The sequence below is a fragment of the Exophiala dermatitidis genome (genome assembly GCF_000230625.1).
Source record: "Exophiala dermatitidis NIH/UT8656 unplaced genomic scaffold supercont1.5, whole genome shotgun sequence".
Classification (NCBI taxonomy): domain Eukaryota; kingdom Fungi; phylum Ascomycota; class Eurotiomycetes; order Chaetothyriales; family Herpotrichiellaceae; genus Exophiala; species Exophiala dermatitidis.
Genome location: NW_008751650.1, coordinates 390007 through 411175, shown reverse-complemented (window position 1 = coordinate 411175; position 21169 = coordinate 390007). Strand labels below are relative to the sequence as shown.

The following is a 21169-nucleotide window of genomic DNA, read 5'->3' as shown; positions in this document are numbered from 1 at the left end:
AAGCAGACTTCCAGACAAGGAAGACATCTCCGGATTTTGATTACGCGTCTGGAAAAGGATAAGCCCACGTATTGAGGCTCTTACCGCACAACTTACTGCAAGGGTTTGCCTGCGCTCGACCTTGCTCCCTGTACCAACTCTGACCACTTCCAAGTGAACCCACCCTCTACAACGCTGATTACCGAGCAGCCCACCAACCACTGCTCAAAATGTCAGGTCTCGATGTGGAGGCGCTCCTCGATTCTACCGCCGCCGAGGAAGTGAAGAATTCTCCGAAGCCGGACGATGACCGCCACCGCAGTGAGCGTGCTGAGCGGCGCGATCGAGATACAGATCGAGATGGCTCCCGTGACCGCGATCGGGATCGTAAACGACGTGACCGGAGTCGTGAACATCGTCGAGACTTGGAGGACGACAGCATAAGAAGTCCACGGAGCGACCACGGCAGTGCTAACGGAAGTCACAGAAGTAGCAGGAGGAGGAGTCGTAGCCGGGATGATGACAGAAGACGTTCGAGACGTGATGATGACTATCGCCGTCGAAGAACTAGATCTCCTGACAACGATCGCTTTTATTACCGGCCTGGAGGTCGGTCGAAGCGGGATGATGAGGACCGGCGTGAGCGAGGTGACCGACGCCGCTCGGGAAGTCCCAGAAAACGAGTCAAGAGCAAAACTCCAGAACCACAGCTCACTGAAGATGAACGTGACAGGAGAACAGTCTTCGTCCAACAACTTGCTGCTCGTCTTCGGACCAAGGAGTTGATTCAATTCTTTGAGAAAGCAGGCCCCGTGAAAGAGGCCCAAATTGTCAAAGACCGCGTCAGTGGACGGTCTAAAGGGTTAGTTCACCCATCTTCCTCGCCTACATGCAGTGCTAATGGTGTCTAGGGTTGGATATGTTGAGTTCAAAAATGAAGAGTCTGTACCACTTGCGATCCAGATGACCGGACAGAAGCTTCTCGGAATTCCCATCATTGCGCAACTCACTGAAGCAGAGAAAAACCGACAAGCCCGCAACCCGGAGGCAAGCACGAGTCACCACAACTCGGTCCCTTTTCACCGACTCTATGTTGGGAACATCCACTTCAGCATTACCGAGCAAGATTTGCAGAATGTCTTCGAGCCTTTCGGTGAGCTCGAGTTTGTTCAACTACAGAAGGACGAGACTGGACGGAGCCGAGGTTATGGATTTGTGCAGTAAGTATTCTGTACCACGCTCGACGAATATTACTTACTGATGCTGTCACAGGTTCCGCGATCCCAATCAAGCTCGTGAGGCTCTTGAGAAAATGAATGGTTTTGACCTCGCAGGGCGCCCGATCCGAGTCGGCCTTGGAAACGACAAGTTCACTCCCGAGTCTACCGCAAACCTGTTGCAACGCTTCCAAGGACAAAACCACTCCGGTGGATCCCAGGGTTCTGCATTTTCCGGCCTTGGTGGTCGTGGTGCTCACGCCGGCGGCTCCGGGGGTGCATTCGACCGTGCAGGTGGGCGTGACAATGACAAGGGTGCTGGAAATGCGAGTGCATTAGACGATACGGACGTGGCCGGCGTGAACTTCAACAATTATAGCAGAGATGCATTGATGCGGAAACTCGCTAGGACTGATGAACCCGCCCATGAAGCCGAAACAAAACGAGCAGCCGTCTTACCCAAGAAAGAAAGCAAGCCTCTTCCTGTCAATGTCAGTCAGGCGAGCAGATGTGTTCTCCTGCGAAATATGTTTGATCCTGCTGAGTAAGTCCTAACTTCTTCCCTCTCTTGCGATGACTCTTCTGACATGCTATAAACAGGGAAGAAGGCGAGAACTGGGTCAAAGAACTCGAAGACGACGTCCGTGCCGAATGCGAAGAAAAATACGGCCATGTTGTACACATCTCCGTCGACCCCAACACACAAGGCGACATCTATCTCAAATTCGAACGCGTCTCAGGGGGCGAGAATGCCATCAAGGGCCTTAACGGCCGATACTTTGGCGGTAGGCAGATCAGTGCACAGCCCGTTGTTGACGCCGTCTACAGCAGTTTGTTTGCGAGGACCAAGGCTCTGTGATAAAGCGCAACAACCGATCTCGGACGGTGCCCAGGGCAGAATACCGGGAGGTCGACAACATGTATCAACGGCATCTAAGGGCGGAGTAATGCTAGTCCACAGTCTGCGCTCGTTGAAGGACGGGAGGATGAGCTTGACGGTTTCGAGGTGGCTGGAGCCACAAAAACTTTTAAGGTTGACCTTGAAATAGATATCGTCTCGACATGCTGACTTGTGATCTTCACGAAAGGGCGTACAGGCACGATCTGATCATTGAGATGGGAAATGGCTCATCCCGCCCTACTTCGGCTTCATCGCCAGGGCGCTGGTAGGTCTTTGTTCTTTGATGTGCTTCACCAGAATTGATGACTTGCGCTTAAGTCCAGAGTGTTGCAGATCACAAAAGTGTTATGAGTCTAAGCCAGCGAAACTTTGAAATTGATGTGGTTCCTCGTATCTTATCCTGACACGTTTTCGTGTGGCCGTCGGCCGCTACGTGAGAGTTTGTAGACACTGTTCCTGCCTGTTGTCAATGACTTGCGTACAGAACGTATTCTCCGCTACAATCCCGCCGTCCGCGCCCCGTATCTGGCTCCAGCGTCACCTGTTGAAGAAACCGATCCGTTAAGAACGTCCTCGAAGCCAATCGGACCTTCATGTCGACCCAGCGTGACGATCAGGGGACGCTGTCGAATCCTCAGTCAAGCTGTCATGGTCTACATGCATAGACCGTAAACCATCGGTCTCGACACGCAGTCCCCTCTCCAGGAAGTAATGGTGCCGCGCTTCTGATATTGATTGACTGCTCCAGAGTGCCTTCACGCCATGAAAGAAACCGGTTCCTGTGTCGGATTTGATACAGTTTCGCTGGCTTTTCCGAGGGAGAAATTTGTCGAGCCAGTCTCGCAGAACTTGACCACACCCCGCCAACGGCATCGCGGGAATTTTATCGGTGTCGACCCAATTAACAGGTGTGGCAAGAGGCAGCGTTGTCTTCCCTGCTCGCCTGACCTCCCAGCAGTGGCTTGTCTCTTTAACAACAATTGTGGAGCTACCACAGCCTGGTCTGACAAAAGCCTCGCAAATGACTAGTCTTCGTTGACCAATCTGGCGCGCCTATGCTCTGGACACGCGAAACCTATCCTGACGCATACGGTCTGATCTTCGACTTTTGGCGTCTCCTTGTATTCCCCGTTCCCGCTTCACCTGGATTGGAGAACTGAACCAGAGCCATTGATGCCCTGACCAAATGTGAGTGTCAGTGCTTGTACCGCGTTCGGCGTTTTTTGGGGCCTCGTGAGTCGGTCGCAGTGTCTGGGTATTGGACGACCTCATGGCAAGGCTGTGACTGTCCTCTGAGCTGACCCGCCCACGTGTTTGACTCACATGGATCCCTCACGTAAATTCACGGAGCAGGTCCCGGATACGTTAAGCGGAACCATGACTGTGCCGCCCTCTTGCACGTACTCGATTCGAGCCCAGGCTTCTTGGGCCAGGGCGTAGCCGGCCTCCGGGGTGTGGTGAGTTCGATTGGCGTGTCTCAAGAATGGTGATTGTGCACTACCACTGGGTGGCCACACTTCGGTAGGCCAGCTACGAGATCCTCGAGAACCCGCCTCAATCGAGCTCTGGAATTGTGGTGTTTGGCCCTTCTGGTATCTGTCAATCAGTTGTTATGCAACATTTCCTCTTCCACAATCGCCTAGTTATATTGACACTGCCGCCTTTGTTCAATCATCTTGGTTTTGCCAATATGTATTCTCTTCATATGGTTTTGCCGCATGGCTGCCACGGTGGAATTTATGGCCCGGCTCGAGACTCGTCAGACCGTCGAATCCTTTATCTTTCTCTTGCTGAAATAGCAGTGTGATGGGTGTGAGAACGGTCGGCCATGAAGGTTTACATCAGCGTCCTGAATCATCAACAGAGGTTTGTTGACGCTCCAGCCGGGAAACCCTGGAACGACTCTCGATATTGTATCCTCTCCATCATCTTCGGGAACAACACCGTTAAGACATCCCCGTGGCGGTCATTTTCATCTTGCGGCTGGCTATTGGATGTTGCCCATGTCTGTCTCTTCAAAACTGCCTGGATCGTGCTTGAGGGATCACTGCCTGATGATCCAACATCCAGAGGAACGTTCTAAAGCCATATCTCCCACAAAAGATCATCGGCATCTCTGAGCATAGTTTGAGCAAGTGAAATCCGGAGCGGATGGCAGATGAGGAGCAGGATCGTTCGATCAGGATTGTGGCCTGTTGCACGGCTCGTGGGGCAATATTTGTCCGTCCTTCTGGCCATGATCAGTGCATTTTTGTTTCTTCTTGGGTGCTCAGGCGTGCATTGCTTCAGACCAACAGGGTGTTCGTCTGCTGTGATCGATGATTGATGGTTGTTCGTGCCCGGTCTGTTGGCCCCGGCCAGGAAAGGGCATGAGAGGGGTGACGGAACGCTTTCAGGAAGGACAGGGGAGGACTATTGCTGTCATAGTGTCCTGACAGGAAAGGAGAACGGCCATGAGCGTTTGCAGCGTCTCTTGCGTCCCTCCCTAGACATCAGCCGCATGAATGAGCCGCAATTGCTCTGCGGCTGGTGCTTGCTTGCGTTGACGGCTGCAACGGGTTAGAGCCCACGAGTCGAGCTCAAAAACCCCTTCCACCTTCTTTCTCCTCTTCTCTCTTTCTCTCTTCTTTTCCTCATACCTGCTCGCCATCAGGCACTGCATTCTTGGTTCCCTTACACCTCTTCAAGAGGTTTCTTATCCTTTGCAGCCTGAGAGCAAGGGCGGTGCATCTGAATGCACCTTTGAGGATGCATCGCCCTTGTGGTGCGGAGCAAAGTGTCCTTTGAGACACAGAGATAGGCACTTGCTGCCTCTCTTGGTAAGATCTGCTGCACATACATCAACTTGACACAAGACAGCTGACGCCTGGCAAAGGCTATGATATATAAAAAGAAATATCATATTGCCTCCCTCTGTGGGGGGCTAAATATGTGCTTCTGGTACGTCCTCCTCATTCCTCGGACCCTTCTGCCCTTTCTGGACGACGTCGACAAGAGGAGGAAGACTGCAATATCCAAAAGGCAAGCCCTGTTCAAGAGGACAATTTCAGTCAATTCAGTTGGATCGGAACCTACCTTCATGGCCTGAATCCTCAACAGGCAACAAGGAAGCTTGGACCGAACAAACAATCGCCGCATGATGCCTGGACAGCACCTTTGCAGTGTCACTGGCCATGCACAAGTTCACTTCCAGCCAGCTCAGACGTTCCACCCAGGCCTGACATGCTCCTGATATGAAACCCTTACCACAACACCGGCCTGTGGTGATTTGGACATGTTACCGCATGCAGATCACATGTTCCCGCATGGAGCCTGATAGACCACAGTGTTTCACCCTCCCATCAGTCACTTGCCTCTGACCTGGTGAAGTGACAAGATGTCGAGGAATTCACTGCACAGGAGGTCCCATCAAGGGTACTTAAACCTGCCTTTCCTCCCTTCAAACTCTTCATTCTTTCTTCCTCTCCACAAGCACTGATGGGGATGACTTTGGGTTGAGCTTTAAACCTTTCTGTCCTTGTTGTCGAAAGAGTTGAGTCTCATTCGACAACCTTCCTTACCAACTTGAAACACCAAACACTCTGCTTTGTTCAACCTTTGAATTTCTCTTGCAACTCGAACACTCAGGGTTTGGCTTCACCTTCAGTCTCACGGTCAATCATCTTCACGCTATTCAGTGGAGATCAATTCTCTCTGCAACCTATTTTGGACCTTGGATTCGTGCAGCTGATATCAACTTCTCAGGATCTTTACCTTCCAGGAACAGATCGGTGAGACCACTGTTGCTCTGCGACAGCCCAGGATCTCGGCACACACAAAAAGTCTGGTTTCGGGACCTTGGATTCTGATCATCTCCGAAGGGAATTAACCTCAAGAGTCCTCTCGAACAAGTGCAGCGTGTTACTATTGAAGCCTCGGTTTACCTGCGCCTTCGTCGACGTCGTCCATTTTAGCTTGGCGCAGATTGTTGCTGCTAGTACATGAACCTTTACTGACCTCTCTTCAGCACAGAATTATTTTAATTCTTGGTGAGCACTCATCTTCCTAGACCCAGCCACCTTTGGAACGATTCTCCCATTCTTGTCGCACGAAAACCGGTCTTCAGAAAGGGAGCGCCTTTGCAGAAAGTTGAAATCAGAACGTGACTGCACAAGAGGCCCGCACTCATACAGTCTCCATCCTATTTGACCCTACAGCCTGCGCTCTACCATCTTCATCTAAGCACTGCTGATACCCTCTGTTCTTCCAGATCAATATGTCGTATCCATACGGCAGCGGCGTCGGTGGTGGTATGCCAAATAAGGCCTCTGCCACCACCCCTGTGTCGAATGCGGCACAGGAGAAACTGCTCCATACGGAGCAGTCCTACGCCAGAAAACAGCAAGAGTTGGCCGCTCTGGTGCAAAACAGGGCTGGTATGCCAATGACAGTGGCAGAAGGCCACAGAAGTACCTCGGAAATAGCCTATCTGCGGCAGACATTGCTGCAGATGGAGGCTGAAATCAACCAGCTGAAGGCTACAAACCTTCAACAAATGGCCACCATCAGAACACAGAGCGCAGCTCTTTCCACCCCAAGGCAGCATTGTGTTACTCCTGTGCGCTATGGAGGCAACCCACCTCCGCCTGTGTTCAACCCGCCGATGGTGGGGCAGCAGGTACAACAAATCCCGATGGGATATCAGACCACACCCACGGGTGGAGGTCATAGCGGCGAACCACGTCGACAAGAACAGTCGAAGGTGAGCCCGGCAACAAAAGCCACAACATCGGGTGCGCCGGAATTCGCAGAAGTCCAGAGACAATTTGCCAAGGTCTGGACTATGGCAGAGGCATACGCTGTTGCACATGTCAATGTGCCCAGCACGGCAAAGGACAATGCCATGCCACAGAGGCTCAAAGATGTCCTTCTCAATGCAGCAACCAGAAACACTGCCTACCAATTCATGTCTACGCCAATGACCCGATACTTTTTGGTAACAAAACTGATACTCCAGTGGATCATGAGATTCGTGCTGAAGCCGGACTGCTTCTCTGGCTTTGACAGAAACATCGACCGGACTATTGACTCCTGCCGCAGCCAAATCTACCAATGTACGTACCTACTTTTACTCATATTAGTAATGCCTGCTAACTCTGCCTGCAGCGACTCCTACACAAGTCAAACATCAGCTGCTCACCACGGTGGGTCAGCAAATGGCAGCCCTCAGGCGGAATCCACGCTTTGAAGGATTTCTCGCACACCTTGCCAAAACAAGGGGCAACAAACTTTGGGAGGACATCACTCCCATGATGCACCAAAAGACGGCAAGAGATTGGGAGGATATGCTGAGTCTTATGCGGGAAGCACACAAATTGGCGTTCTACATGTTCTCTGGGCCAGATGAATACCGCTTTGAATTTCCGCAGCACGGACAGCCATTCGACAAGAATACGATGGAGTCAAAGGATCCACAAGCGCCCAAGAACCCGGATCAACTGGTGGCAAAGAGTGCCACAGTACGGCTGGCATACACGCCACAGGTCATGGGTAGGAGGAATTTTGCAGATGGGCATGTGGCAACAAGGACGATGCTACGTGCATATGTGTTGGTGAAACCGGGGAGATAGGTGGAAACGGCGGGGAGGGGAAACATAACAAAACATCTAAATGTATGGTATTTTGCTCACAAATGGATGGTGGGAAATGGTGATGAACATGGTGACAGAGATGCACAAAAGCAGATACATGGGTCTTAGCAAAAATATTATCTTGCTGAACAAAATTGTCACGGGGAACCCGCTGTGCACTTTTCCCGCACCTGTACTTTGTCGCAGTGTCCTCCTGGCTAGTACGGTACTATAATTAGTCTTGTGTGTTTGTTGCCCTCCTACACCAAGTGGCTCCATTGCTGCTAGTCATAGAGAGCGCCGTGCTAGCAAATATTCATATACCGAAGGAAAGATGGTGTACCCCCTATTCTGACTGCCATTCCTCAGCCTTGCGAAAAGGGGACCGCCCCACAATTTACACATGGCCAACCTGATAGGTTGCAGGAGTACCACGTGACATTTCATTTTAGGCATAGCGCACTCCGTACTGCCAGCAGTACATCATTCAGCCTTGTCTCTGACAACTTCTACATCTTCAACCTCTTGGTTGGCCGTCGTTCATCCTCCGTATCCTCATCGTCCTCCTCCCTGGCCCTCTTCTTGTTATTGGCGCCATCATCCTCCACCCTCACCCTCTTTTTGGTCTCCTTCGTGTCTTCCTCATCATCCCCTCTGGGCCTCTTCTTTGTCTCCCTATCCTCCTCATCTTCGATTCTGGCCCTCTTCTGCCTAGCCTCCTTAACCTCCTCCCTAGCTCTCTTTTTCGTACCAGTATTCGAAATATGCCCATCGGGCTGGTGCCGCCGCCGTCCCCCTTCTCTCCTTCGCCGGCCGCTGGCTCCCTCCCTGGTGCCGTGAACGTACAACCCATACGACCTCAGGGTTCCCTGGTCCAGTATCCTCTTCATTGCCCTATCTCTCTCGGCGAGCAATTCCTCCCCGACAGGCTTTGGTGCCTTCCACATCGTCTCCAGCTGGTATCTGCGCAGACAATACTGCGGATCGAGCTTTCTGCCCTTGCATTTCCGTTTGAGCTTTTCTTTCCTCTCCATGCGCTCCGCCTCCGTCCACAGGGGTCGTGGCACGTTCGGCGGCGCCGGATGTACCAGTTTTCCATGTGAGCCTGGGACGATGCGGCCGGCGAACCAGCTGTCCGGGCCTGCGGCGATCAGTAGGTGTTGTCGCTTCGTGTCGAAGAAGTCTTGGATTGATGGATATGTGGTGTAGTGGTCCCGTTCTTGTGGTGGTGGTGATGATGATGATGATGTTGTTGTTGTTGTTTTTGTTGCCTGCTCTTTGGCTTTCGTTTTTGATCTGGCCCATGGCGCAGGCATCTTCTCGGTGAAAGTCGTCGCGTACCTTTTGATTCGCGTTGAGATGGAATTGGCGACGGTCGCAATGGACGGGAGGTGGAATATGAATCCGAAGCCGAAGCCCGGTCCGGAACGTCTGATGGCAGGCATTGTAAGGTAAGTTGTGTTGTGATGAGAGAATTTGATGAGAATGATGAGAATGAAACTGCGGATCGAACCTGATGATTCTGATCTGTTCTGGACGGCTTCTCTTTGGGGAAGTGGAAGTGTACTTCTCAGGGCGTGAGGATGTGGTGGTAGTATTCGATGACGATGATGAGAATGCGGATTGATCTGTTAATTCTGATCTGATCTGGATGACTTTACTTTTGTTGAAGTTAGTCTTCGTGTAAGAGGTGAAGGTGTAAGTTGGGTGAGAGATGAAAAGGTAGGAGTGTGCAAGAGAAGATGAAAGTTTGAGAAGTGTGAGTGTGAACAGTGAGATTGTGATGAGAAGGAAGGAAGGAAAGAGTCGACGGTGGGTTTCTCGAGACTCCAAGTCCCTTATCTGCATTATTGTGCTGCTAATATTTTGCTATTATTGTCCCTGTGTTAGAACGCGTTTGCTATTCACAACTGTTCATAGTACTTAGGTATTCATATTCAACAATACTAATAGCCAAGCTTGGCGCAGCCGACATGTGAATACAGACAGGTACGTGTGTATGTATTGAAGACAAGCGAATGATAATGACCAGACATGTGATCTGGACTATACAACTTTGAACACAGGTATACCGGGTTACAATAGCGCAGCGCTGCCTGGTCTGGATTGAATATAAGGCGGCTGGGAGAAATCTGATTGTCTTTCACTCTTCAATCATCAGTCTTCTACAGCTTTTTTGTCATTCCCTCTCGTCTTCTCTCTTGGGCTCTTTCAGTTTAGTCGAATGCCTTTGGATGATCATCCTCCTCTTGTTCCAACACCTCGAAGTCACTTTGTTACTCAGACAAGAAGTATCTTGATTCCTTTGCAACGGCAAGCTCAGTTGGAAAGGTCTTGGGATCGATCACATTATCAACAAGAAAGAAAGCAAGAAAGAAAGAAAGACAAGTCTCGTAAAATCCAAGCCTGGTGCTTGCAAGATCTTGATCTTGATCATCTCATCAACAAGAAAGTGAAAAGAAAAGGAAACAGAGGAAAGAAAGCTGGTACTTTGGCTTTTTGACTGCTTCTCGATCCAGATCAAGAGTTCATAGCATCTGAGAGACAAGACAAGAACGAAGAAGTCAAGCAAGACAAGAGGAAACAAAAGCAAGCCCACCTCACTCAAAAAGAAGACAAGCAAAGAGAAAGAAACACGCCCATCTCAGTCAAACAGAAGACGAAGACAAAAATGTCTCGCCAACTCAACCTCCACCTTCTTCGCAAAAGCGACACTGTCGATTTGAAAGCACGAACTCTGGGCCTCGCCGGCAGGGGCATACACAAACACAAACAAACTCCCAGACACACTGGCAGAATCACCACCAATATAACCGCCGATACAGGTAGCACCACCACTGACTCCAAACCCACATCCACCCAGCTATCCCGGCACCGAGTCCGATCCCAACTTTCGCAGCGCATGAAATGGGCAACCATCACCGAAACCGCCACCGGAATCGACCCAGACACCATCCCAGAAACAATCCCAACACTCAGACACGCAGTCCGTGAAGAATCACTATATTCATCTCTCCGTGATGAACCTGACACTCCCACTCCCACAACCTCTACCAACACCACAGACACTCCCGGTTCTCCTACCCGACCACCTTGGGACGAGAATCCCAGTACCGCCGAACCAGCAAAATACCTCAACACCGCCCGCCGGACCTTTATTCGCCGTACCCTCGCCCAGGGCCCAATTTCCACAACTACATCCTCCGGAATCAAAGAATTATCAACCTCCTACGAACGAATCGCATATATCGAACACCACACCTCCCTTACCACCGGCCACTTATTACCCCCTCGCCCTGATTTCTTCTTTTCAGTCGGCGAACCCGACCCCACACGAACCCATTGGACGGACCGATCACCGCCGCCGAGACATGAAGCCGTTCCGGAATGGTACAAGGGGGAAACATCCACGATCAAAACGGCTCAAGATTGGAAAAAGGCAGGGGAGACGGTGAGGGGGAATCCAAAATTGATTTGGAAGAAGTTCGTTAAGAAGAGGGTTGTGAAAAGACTCAAAACGGAAATGGCTTTGGAATCCAGTAGGTCGAGGGCTGGTTCGGCTTCGCCTTCGCGGTCGGGGTCGGGATCTGGTTCTGGCTCGGGCGTAACTCGGAGACTCACTCCCGGTTCACCGGGATTGATGACTGCTATGCGGAGACTCGAGGAGGCCAAGGCGCTGAAAGAGTCGTTGAAACGGGCGCGGTGAAGATGAGACAACAGCAGCACTGGCAAATGATCTCCCGACCAGGAGAAACGACAAAACTTCCCAAAGGAGAATTGAAGGAAGTCGTGGTTGATGACGAATGAGAAACAAACTCCCCAAGACGAGGGTTGGAGGGATAACTCCTGGTTCACGGCGATTGAGAAATCATCCCTCAACAAGGAGAGAGAATTGAATGGAATAACCAACCAGGTTCATGACGACAAACCAAAACCCTCAAGACGAAACTTGAAGGGATATGAACCCTACCTGGTTCATGACGGGTGAGAAATCGTCCTTCAACGAGGAGAAAGGAGAATTGAAAGGGAGAACCTACTTGTTTCATGTCACGCAGTGGGGAAATTGGAAATGCTTTTTTTTTCCATGAAATACAGCAACAGCACGCCATGAAGTCTTGATGGATGGGTAAAGTTCTTCCTCTTGCTGCAAAGTTGTGCCGACTCGACAGGATTTCAAAGGACAAGAGGGGACAATAGCTCTCAGCAGACTCGACGTCACCCCCATCACAGGCCTATATAGATATTGGTCTTCAGGTTTCTGCACACGCCACTGGCGGTCGAGGTTGCGACTCAAGTTGGGATTCAAGTTGACAGGAAATGGAATGGTCAACTTGGAGAGAGGCAATGGCTCCCAAGAGACACGACATTGCCAATGCCCCATCATGGGCCCATATGGACGTGGTTGGTCTTCAACTTTCCGCACACCGCACTGGCAGTCGCGGTCGAGGATCAAGTTGGACCCCAACAAAGTTTAAGTTAACAGGAAATGGTTCAAATGAACGATCCAAAAAAAAGAATCGGAAAAAGATGCTTGCAAACAATTACTAGGAACTGTACCTAGTAGCTACACATCTTCTTCCTGATTCTCTTCTCTTCTCCTCTCGTTTGTTTGGTTTGCTCAGTAAGGTAATCCACAACACAAAACTTCCTCCGATTCGCTTCCTTCACTTCAAGTTCTCTCGAGGTCTGACACGCTCACGGTAACCTCCATCATCACCCCAGTCTCCGTCTCACTCGGTCTCTCCTCTGCCAATTGCAATTCAAACATCTCCTCTGCTGGCTTCTGCAACGTGTAATAAACGGCCGTAGTAGTTGTTGTATAATAAAAATCGTGTATCGGCGCAGGCCATCGGGAAGGAAGGAAGGAATACATCGATCCACCATCCATCCCATCTCCTCGGCTTCATGACCTTGCCTCAGCGTAGCGTCACTTTTTGTAGAAACAAAAGTTGTAGTGATGACAATTCTTCTTTTTCCACGCCTTGATGCTGATGCGATGCTTAATGTAATTGATGATGCAATACTGATTGACGGCGCGACTTTCAAGAATCAAAAAAATAAAATGAATGCAGAGTTCCTCCCTTGTTGGATTGGCTAAAATGCAAAAAATAAACAACAGAGATCCCAATGCTCCTGGACCAAGAACAGTAGTAACTGAATAATGGCAATGGCAATGGCAATGGCAACGGCAACGTGCTGTCGAGTCGCTTAGCAAAACGATTTCCGAGTCCTCTATTCGAGTGCGAGTGGCAATCCGCTAATCCACTCATTTCCTCCCACACAAGGAATGACTTCGCTTCGTTCGTCAATTCATCAAGCTTGCAGCTGGGCAAGTAGGGCGTCAAGTTCCGTCCAATTCGACTGGGTCATGGCAAATTTTCGGTGCTTGCGTGAAACAATATGCTGCGTTGCGGTTAGTCTCCGTTGCACTCCTAGGGTCTGCACGCTGCTTACCTCTTCAAAATCATCATATTTATCACGACAATTCTCGCAATATCCTGGTTTGGGATCTCTCTTGACAGCTTTCTTTCTCCGAGCCGCCGCCTGTGTGGCGCGTTCCGCAGCAAGGTCATCGGCATGTGAGTCTCCGTCTTCTTCTTGGATTCCTCCAAGCTTTTCTTGGGCCCTGCTCTTGGCGGCCCGTTGGGGAGCAGGAGCACGAACAGTCTTCAAAGCTCCTGCAAGGTCGTTCATCCGGTGAGACGAGGGGATTGACCCGACAGAGAGACTTCCTGTATGCGTGCGTTCCAAGACTTGTCGCTTCAACTGATTATGTACCTCCTTACTCGTTCCGGCTTTGACGCCCGTTGCAGCGGTAGAGGAAATCATTTGAGACTGAATGGCAGAAGTGAGATTCGACCTCTGAATTCCCGACGCTGCAGGCTCCCGGGTCATTTGTAACTGCGCAGGTCGAACAAACTCAAAGGTAGGTCGTTCAGGCATAGGAGGGAATGACGATTGCCTTTCGGTTCCAGTAGGTTGTGGTTTCTTTTCATTCCTTTCGACGTCTATCTCCATAGCCGTGTTGTTCCGAATCACCCCCAACACCTTTCGTGGACTTGCACGACGCGCTGGTTCAGGCTTGGTAGCCTGCACGGACGCATGAGAACGCGTGCGAGAAGCTTGCTGCTCTCTTTCTCTTTCCCGCTGCTGCTGCTGCTGCTGTTGGATAGCGGCCGCGTTGGCTCGTTTACGTTCCTGTTCAATCTCCTTCTTCATGGCAGGATCCTCGATGAAAGGACACTTGCCAACACTAGCAGACCGAAACTGTGGCCACTCTCCATCTGACCGTCGTGCCACTTTGGGGTACTCCCTCACCATGGTAGGCCGGTATTTTTCGTCCATATCATGAACATAGATAAACGGCCCCTTGAACGACACCAGCGACAGGAATGGTTGTTCGCGTTCCGACGTTGTGCCCAACTTTTCGTTCCTCAGGACTTGACCGAGGTCTTCGTGCTGATGTCGACTTGTATGTGTTGATCCGCGAGCATGGTGGCCGTGACCGGGAGAATCGTCCAGGATCGACGCCAACACCCTCTGCAGCTTTTCTGCCGCCCAGATCTTCATTCCCATTTCCTTTCCCCGAACAAGAATATCCATATGGTTAACCCCATCGCGTCTCACATTGACCGACAAATGCCCTCGGGGATTCTTTTCGAGAAGCGAAGGGTTGATCGTCTGCGGATGATCTTCCACAGGAGAATGATCTTCGGCGTCGTTCGTGTGTCTCGTCGAATCCGTAGGAATCTGACGGGTCGTGACAATATGGGTGACGGCCTTTGAGAAGAACTTTTCTTCTTTCTACAATCGAGTCAGTGGCGCACCAGCAACAACGAAAACAAAACATACAGCTCCGAGGGACGTAATCTGGCGGAGGAAGCGAGAACGAGCCTCCTCCGACACACCGTCAAAATAAAAGCTAAAGGTCGGGAACAGTTTGCGGTAGTGTTTCTGCCAGGTCCGGATGGTCTCGTCCTTATTCGACACGTCCACGTTCTTGGTCACCCGCAACCCAGCAGTTTTGTCCCGAGCAGCCACCAACTTGCGCTGAAAAGCAGTCGACCCGGACTCGCCATTCCCTCGCTCAAAGACGCGGCCCTCAGCCATGGTCGGTTGTGGCTGCCTCTGAGGCGTGACGGGAGGATGTTGGAGGTCTCGCGCATTATTCTTCTCGACGGCCAACCGCTTTTGAGGCGGTTCATTTTCCTGTTGGGAGACATTGGCGAGGCTTCGCGGGCGTTTCGAGCCACTGTTGGTGAGTGGACGTGGTGAGTTGGGCCCGTTGGCAAGGCTCGCTAGAGGAATTCGACGGGACGGATTGGCCATCTTTGCCAGAGGATCATGAGGCGACGGCGGTACAGATACGGCAGCTGCCATTCATAAGGATATAGCGTGGCGAGTTCTGGACTATGATATGTGTGTGGAAGAGTGTGAAATGCAGGTCGTGTGTGTGTGATTGTGCTGGTAGCGGAGGGGTACTAGTGTTGGGCTGGTGCTGGTACTGAGATCCCGGCCACCAACACAAACGCGACGCGTGCTGCTGCTGCAACTGTCTGTCCGAGGGACAACCAAACTAAAAGGTGCACATTGCTAAGAGGCGAGCAAACATAAAGAATAAGGAGAGCAACAAGGCACGAGCAGCAGCAGCTTTTGCAGATGGGCAGACGACACCAAAAGTGAGGGAGGAGAGGTGAGGTGCAGTCAGTCACTCGGTCAGAGGTCCAAGGCTGTAGTAGTAGTAGTGCAGTCAGCGTGAGGTTGGCGGAGGAGCCAAAGATCAATTGTTTAGTCAGTTGTTGGTTGTGTATTGCACCCGCTAGCATCGATCTGGTTGGTGCGAGCATTGTGGGTTGTGATTGGCCATCCTGCTTATGTCAGCCTCTCCTCGACCCGGCCCTTTTGATTTTGCCGGGCAACCACAACACAACATCGACTCAGCAACCCGACAACAACATAACACATCCCCACAGCCAATTTGCTGCCGGTACGCAAGCAGCACCGTTTTGGACCATGTTTGTGTTATTATTGTGCTGATGGCGACCTGAAGAGCATCTGATATGTCATGTTATTACAAGGTGGCTACTACTATCGCACAAATACAGTAAGTACATAGACTTCGATCCACATCCACAACCGCAGCAACAAACTCTCCCTTGGATCAATGTCCATGTCCATGTTCCCCATGCTCGCTATCATGATATGAATTCTCCGACCAGTGCTCTTACACCTTCTTTGCAAGATCATAAGACGTCTGCGAAGATGCAGCATTCGTTCTCCCTCTCGCTTCCTCCATAACCCGTCGTGCCAGTGAAGGCAAATCCTCCTTTAAGTCCCGAGGAAATGGCTGAAAATGGTACCCGGTTTTCTATATGCCCCAACACATCAAGGGAGATCTGCCCTGATAAAGGGAGTGTCCGAGTGGCTGGTCGCCCTTCTAGATCTGCAGCATTCCGATGCAAAAGTCGGTGGCTGAGCTTGGCGAGGATTCCGGCAGGTGCTGAAAGTCGTTATCTCAACTCCTCATGTTCGTCGTCGTTCAGTTGATGATATGTCTGGCTCCATATTTACCCAAAACGCCAGGCTCTCTGGGCTTTGGACTCCGGTCGCGACCCTTCTTTCTGCTCAGGAAGCCCAACATGCTCCCGCCGCCGCCCTTGTCGTACCTTGCATTCGGATCCTCCGCACCTGCTGGCACCGGAGGAGTCTGGTCCGCCAGATTCGACCAGCTCCCCGCCTCACCCAGCACCATCTGTACACCTCCCCCTTTACTTGGCTGTCGCGTCGCTGCCATAGGTCTCTGCGGCGGTAAAGGTCGACTGAAGGACTTGGAAGATGAAGCTGCGGGTTGCGGCTGCGTCTGCTGTGCCTGTGACTGAGGTAGAGCCGACCTCATTTCGTCAAGTGACGTAAACTGTTCGTCGTTGTCAGGTTTCGCAGCTACAGCTGCAGCTGTGTCGTTAGGTAATAGCGGTGGTGAGCCGTCTGGAGAAGTATGGACCGATTGTGACTCGGTCTGGTGGGTGTCGAGACGAACATGCTCCTCTGGCACTGTGCCAGCCACGGCGGCGGCAGCATTCCTATCAACCCGTTAGCACTATACTCGACCACGGGGAAAAGAAAACCAAAACATACACATCATAAGTCGCCAGAGTGTAATCAAACGGTTCAAACATGGTCTCGATCATCCGATGCAGTTCGTCTTCTCGAATTTCTTTGCTGGTCGCATCATTTCGTAATTCCGCGCGTGGCTTTTGTTTTCTCGCCCGGGCTTCCAAGGGTGCTTCCTCCAGCAGCAATTCTTCCAGGTCATAAGTGGCGTCAAAATTGGTCTTCTCACTTGAGGGGACGAATATCGGAGGGATTTGTTTCCGTTCCAACGCCTCAAAGTCGATGCACTGGAAAAAGGGGTGATTGGTAAAGGTGTCGAACCCCGCCGCTCCTATCCGTTTCCGACGATCTCGTTCCATAAGCGAGGTCATTGCGTGCAGGCAATTCATCGATACCGGCGGCTTCGTCACATAGTACCGCGGGTTGGCGGCACAGATGTTTTCGGCCAGTTGCTCGTGACTCTTGCCTTCGAATGGTCGTTTCCCGTAGATGCACTCGTACATGGTCACGCCCAACGACCACCAATCCACCTCGCTGTAGTACCCATGGCCTCGAAATACTTCTGGGGCCAGGTATGCTAGGGTTCCCGACTTACTGGTCAGCGGTTTGCCGGGTTTGAAGTCCGATGCAACATTGAAATCTGCCAGGTGCACGTGGCCTTCGGAATCCAGCAGAACGTTGTCTGGTTTGAGATCGCGGTGAACAATGCCCTGGCTGTGGATATATCGGAGTGCGCAAGCCAATTCGGCCATCCAGAACCGGACGGCATCTTCGGTGAAGGCTTTGCGCTGAATGTGGAAACGTAAGTCACCGCCGTTCATCAAATCCACGACTAGATACAGATACTCGACATCTTGAAAGCTGTAGCGGAGATTGCAAAGAAATGGATGGTTAAGATGTTCAAGCATCCGCCGCTCGCGGATGATATTGCGCACGCTTTCGGAGCGCACAACTGTGATAGTCAGCAAGTAGCATTCGACAGCCCTAAATTGGCTCGAACGTACCTTCATCTTTGCGGATGTATTTGAGAGCAAATGTCAGGCCCGAGTCTTTGCGCTCGACTATACGAACTTTGCCAAAGGCACCCTTGCCAACGACTCTGAGGAGACGAAAATGATTCAGATTGACTGTGGAGATGGTGAGCAGAAAATTACAGCATGCAAGTCGACCATCCTACCTTCGTCCGTCAGGACAACGGGCTTGGCCTGGGAATTCCCCATCTCGCAAGGCTGCTGGGAACCAGGAAGTCCCGAAATCCACGTCTATTCAGATCGGATGACCGACAAGTACATGTGGTGCCAGCCCAACTCGAGTCGGTTTTCAATCGCTGCCAGTAGTAAAACAGAGTTCGATGGTGCGGTGATTAAAGGTTGCCGGAGGGCTACGGCGCAAGGCTCAGGGGGTGTTGAAGGTGGAAATACAATCAGTCAACCAACTTTTATGCGAAAGCGAGGTTGACCAATGCTCGAGTGTCTCTCACCACATGACAGGCAAGAGGCAAGGCTCAAACAAGATGAATGCAGGTACTATGTACGGCCCGACGCTGGCGATTGGTGCGCTTCTGATGGCTGCAGTGAGGGTGGTGAGTAGTGGTCGTCGTTATCGCCCGCTTGGGGGCTTAAGCCGAGGGTGAAGGAGAAAAAGAGCAAAGAACTTTGATCCGAGGGTGTTGCAATGAGCTCTTTGGCTGAAGTTGGGTGTTGGACGATTCCGAGCAGTCCCAAAACAAAGTCAATGTGAGCGGAAAAGACCGACGCAGCAGTCTCTGCGGGCGGTGGCGGTGGTTGAAGAGGCGAGAAGGGGATGTAATCCAGCTAAGACTCGATATTATGAAACGGGATAGTCGTCCGAAACGGCAACAGCACGGAGCGAGGGTTTTCTGGTCCACGATGGACGAATCTGGGGACTCGCACGTTTACTTGAGCAGCCCGTGGTTGTGAGTTGAGGCCGGAAAGGAGGATGCTGAAAGGTATAACGGACAAGGAGGATACTCCAAGGACACGGTCGCGGTCTAATACAAGAATGAAGTAGCTGCAACCTGGAGCCGGGAGCCTGGTCTGTTAGTTCCGTAGGGCGGAGACCTTGTCAGGTTCGCCCTGGCAGGGGGGTGAGAGGGTGGTTCTGGGTCGACGTGGGTTCCAGTTGCAGCGGAGATGATGCTAAGGGGACATCGCCAGCAGGATGAACACGCCGGTGGAGGGCGAATAATTAATTAATGAATGGATGGATGGACAGAGCCGGACCTGGACAAGCCACTCGCTAATTGCTGGGTAGTAGTCGAGGTGATAGGCACTGCAGGCAGGCGGTCATTCAGTACCAGGTAGTAATGAGGAGTGATCGAGGGTTCGGATCTCGAAGAAGTGGACGGCTATTACAAGGAACAGATAAAGACCAAGCACGAAGCGAGGTGTGTGTGACACTGCTTGGAGTGGACACCGACCGTGGATATTTTCTTCGGATACAAGACAATAGTAGTAAGCAATACGAGCTGTTCTATGGCATTGGCATTATTCTACTATTCTTTTTCTGCTCTCAATAGTCGGCAGATCGAGACCAGACACGACGCACAGTTTTCATCAAAGGGCCAGAATCAGCGGAATCAGCAGCATGACTTGGTCCAAGTGTCAGTGCAGACCCGCCAGCGTCCATCGTCTCGTTGTCCAACTGTGCCAGAGACGGATGAGATGGCATCACTCAGGCTGTCACATCTGTTTTGAGCTGACCCCGAACCGGCGTCTTCGGTGACACGCCGTGGTTTTTTCTCGAACAATTTGACGAGCCCGGCGCTGATGGCTCCCTTACTAGTCGTAGCCCGTTCAAAGGTCCCCCAAGGAAGGTTTAACTTCAACGCCCCCGTCACCACGCCCGCCCACCTACTACTACTGCAGGTGTCAAGACGACGTGGCGAGCACATGGCAAGATGGACACCAAGTCTTGTTTCGTCCTGGTGTTGGACAAGTGCCTGGTCCTGGCGCCAGATGGTGTCGACAGAGTGCAATCTTCGAGCCCGTAAGATTTCCTCTTCCCAGCCACCGACTCCACCGGCTTCCGTGGATGGCACTGCTGCTCGTCTCCTGCATCAAAAGGTGCGCAAGTTGAGCATGGAACCAGCCAGTCATGGGAAGTTCCAAGCATTCACGTTTCTGGGGTTCCCTTAAGTCTTGCATCCCGAGCTCGTAAGGCACTTATGGTTTAGGAGGCCTGCCATGTCCGACTCGGAATCCAGCTGACTGTGAGATTGGAACAGGGTGATTCTTCTGTCGGTACCAAGCTTGGTACTGCTAATGTGTCTCGGGCCCTGCAGACGTCGGTAGAGCCAGTACCACACTCCGGTCGTGACGCCGTTGACCTCCTAAGCGGTCTGCCGATGCCTTGGTCAGTTTAGCTCTGCGGTGCTGCCGGCACCAAGTTTAGACGACCTCGTTTCAGATTTGGAATTTCTCCTTCTGGGGCCTTCTCCCTCCACTCTCTGTGCTGCCAGTGTTTGTCCCTAAGGCTGCGTGCAGCGCATCCTCCCCGGCCTAAGGATGTTGGTTTCTCCATAGCGTGGGTTTCAGTGTCAGTCTTTCCTTTGGGCTCCCCACTGTCCCAACCGTCGGTGTGGAAAATCTCCCACCATCCAACCTGCCGGATCGGGCTGCCCATGGCTCGATTTATAAGTGCGTCAGCAACTGTTAAACTTTCCAAGTTCAAGCCTACTAGCATGTTCATAGAGATATCCCGACTGCAGTGGGATCGTCTGTCGGCAACCTGTTTTCGTCAGTGGCAATGTGACCAGCAGATAAAACAGGTGCCTCCATCTACCTAGTCACGAAGCCAACTGGATCCGACGCTCCAGCAAAGGCTTGAAATTCTAGGGCCGAAGATTGGCTGTCCTCAGACTGCTCAAGCTCTTTCTCCATCTTCGGGCTCCTGGCATGATGGTTGATTCTCTGTTGTTGATTATCAAGATGCAGGTAGCGACTGTGCTATTGTGACAGGGCATTTGGTGGGAACAATATCTTAAATAAACGGATCGATTGTACTGTAGAATCAGTACTCTTCCCAGCAACCTGCGGTGTCCCTTCAATGCAAGTGCGCCGTAGGTTGGGCCCGTTCCAGAAGCAAGCCATCTGTACCTAAGGTGCGCAGTGAGTGAGTGGTACGTACAGTCGTGCCCCTTGCTGGTCTCCTCGTCTTTCGTTCCCACCCCCAGAACTTGCGTTTTTGTGGCTGCCACGTTTTTCCTAGGTAGGTTGGTGGGTTCAAGCCTGATTCTGACAGACCGTGGCGTACCACCCTGACCTGACCACCCAACCACGGGTCCTGGTCCTGCATACCTACCTAGGTATGAAGCTTGTTGCATGTGATGC

General features: G+C 51.6%; 6 protein-coding genes across 6 annotated transcripts; 3 read left to right on the top strand and 3 right to left on the bottom strand.

Moving 5' to 3' along the window:
• Nucleotides 1-80: 80 nt before the first annotated feature.
• Nucleotides 81-2055, top strand: HMPREF1120_05750 (nucleolin; the record flags this gene model as incomplete). The annotated part of the gene is made up of 5 exons (XM_009159936.1): nucleotides 81-103; nucleotides 155-841; nucleotides 891-1199; nucleotides 1252-1740; nucleotides 1797-2055. The coding sequence occupies exons 2-5, from the start codon at nucleotides 210-212 to the stop codon at nucleotides 2053-2055; spliced, it is 1689 nt and encodes a 562-aa protein (XP_009158184.1). The 5' UTR covers nucleotides 81-103; nucleotides 155-209.
• A 4297-nt stretch (nucleotides 2056-6352) lies between these two features.
• Nucleotides 6353-7706, top strand: HMPREF1120_05749 (uncharacterized protein; the record flags this gene model as incomplete). The annotated part of the gene is made up of 2 exons (XM_009159935.1): nucleotides 6353-7190; nucleotides 7243-7706. 2 exons carry the CDS (start codon nucleotides 6353-6355, stop codon nucleotides 7704-7706), a joined length of 1302 nt encoding a protein of 433 aa, XP_009158183.1.
• Nucleotides 7707-8600: 894 nt separating this feature from the next.
• Nucleotides 8601-9011, bottom strand: HMPREF1120_05748 (uncharacterized protein; the record flags this gene model as incomplete). Its single annotated transcript, XM_009159934.1, has 1 exon — nucleotides 8601-9011. The coding sequence occupies one exon, from the start codon at nucleotides 9009-9011 to the stop codon at nucleotides 8601-8603; it is 411 nt and encodes a 136-aa protein (XP_009158182.1).
• Nucleotides 9012-9603: 592 nt separating this feature from the next.
• Nucleotides 9604-12310, top strand: HMPREF1120_05747 (uncharacterized protein). Its single transcript, XM_009159933.1, has one exon. It carries the CDS (start codon nucleotides 10378-10380, stop codon nucleotides 11410-11412), a length of 1035 nt encoding a protein of 344 aa, XP_009158181.1. The 5' UTR covers nucleotides 9604-10377; the 3' UTR covers nucleotides 11413-12310.
• A 709-nt stretch (nucleotides 12311-13019) lies between these two features.
• On the bottom strand, nucleotides 13020-15035 carry HMPREF1120_05746 (regulatory subunit for Cdc7p protein kinase; the record flags this gene model as incomplete). The annotated part of the gene is made up of 3 exons (XM_009159932.1): nucleotides 13020-13109; nucleotides 13161-14510; nucleotides 14559-15035. The coding sequence occupies 3 exons, from the start codon at nucleotides 15033-15035 to the stop codon at nucleotides 13020-13022; spliced, it is 1917 nt and encodes a 638-aa protein (XP_009158180.1).
• A 1210-nt stretch (nucleotides 15036-16245) lies between these two features.
• HMPREF1120_05745 (serine/threonine kinase 32) lies at nucleotides 16246-18037 on the bottom strand (the record flags this gene model as incomplete). The annotated part of the gene is made up of 4 exons (XM_009159931.1): nucleotides 16246-16786; nucleotides 16842-17769; nucleotides 17822-17944; nucleotides 17995-18037. The coding sequence occupies 4 exons, from the start codon at nucleotides 18035-18037 to the stop codon at nucleotides 16246-16248; spliced, it is 1635 nt and encodes a 544-aa protein (XP_009158179.1).
• Between the last annotated feature and the right edge of the window lie 3132 nt (nucleotides 18038-21169).

What these genes read in the sequence shown, in the direction of transcription:
- HMPREF1120_05747 (XM_009159933.1), top strand. Translation starts at nt 10,378, where the DNA reads ATGTCTCGCCAACTCAACCTCCACCTTCTTCGCAAAAGCGACACTGTC.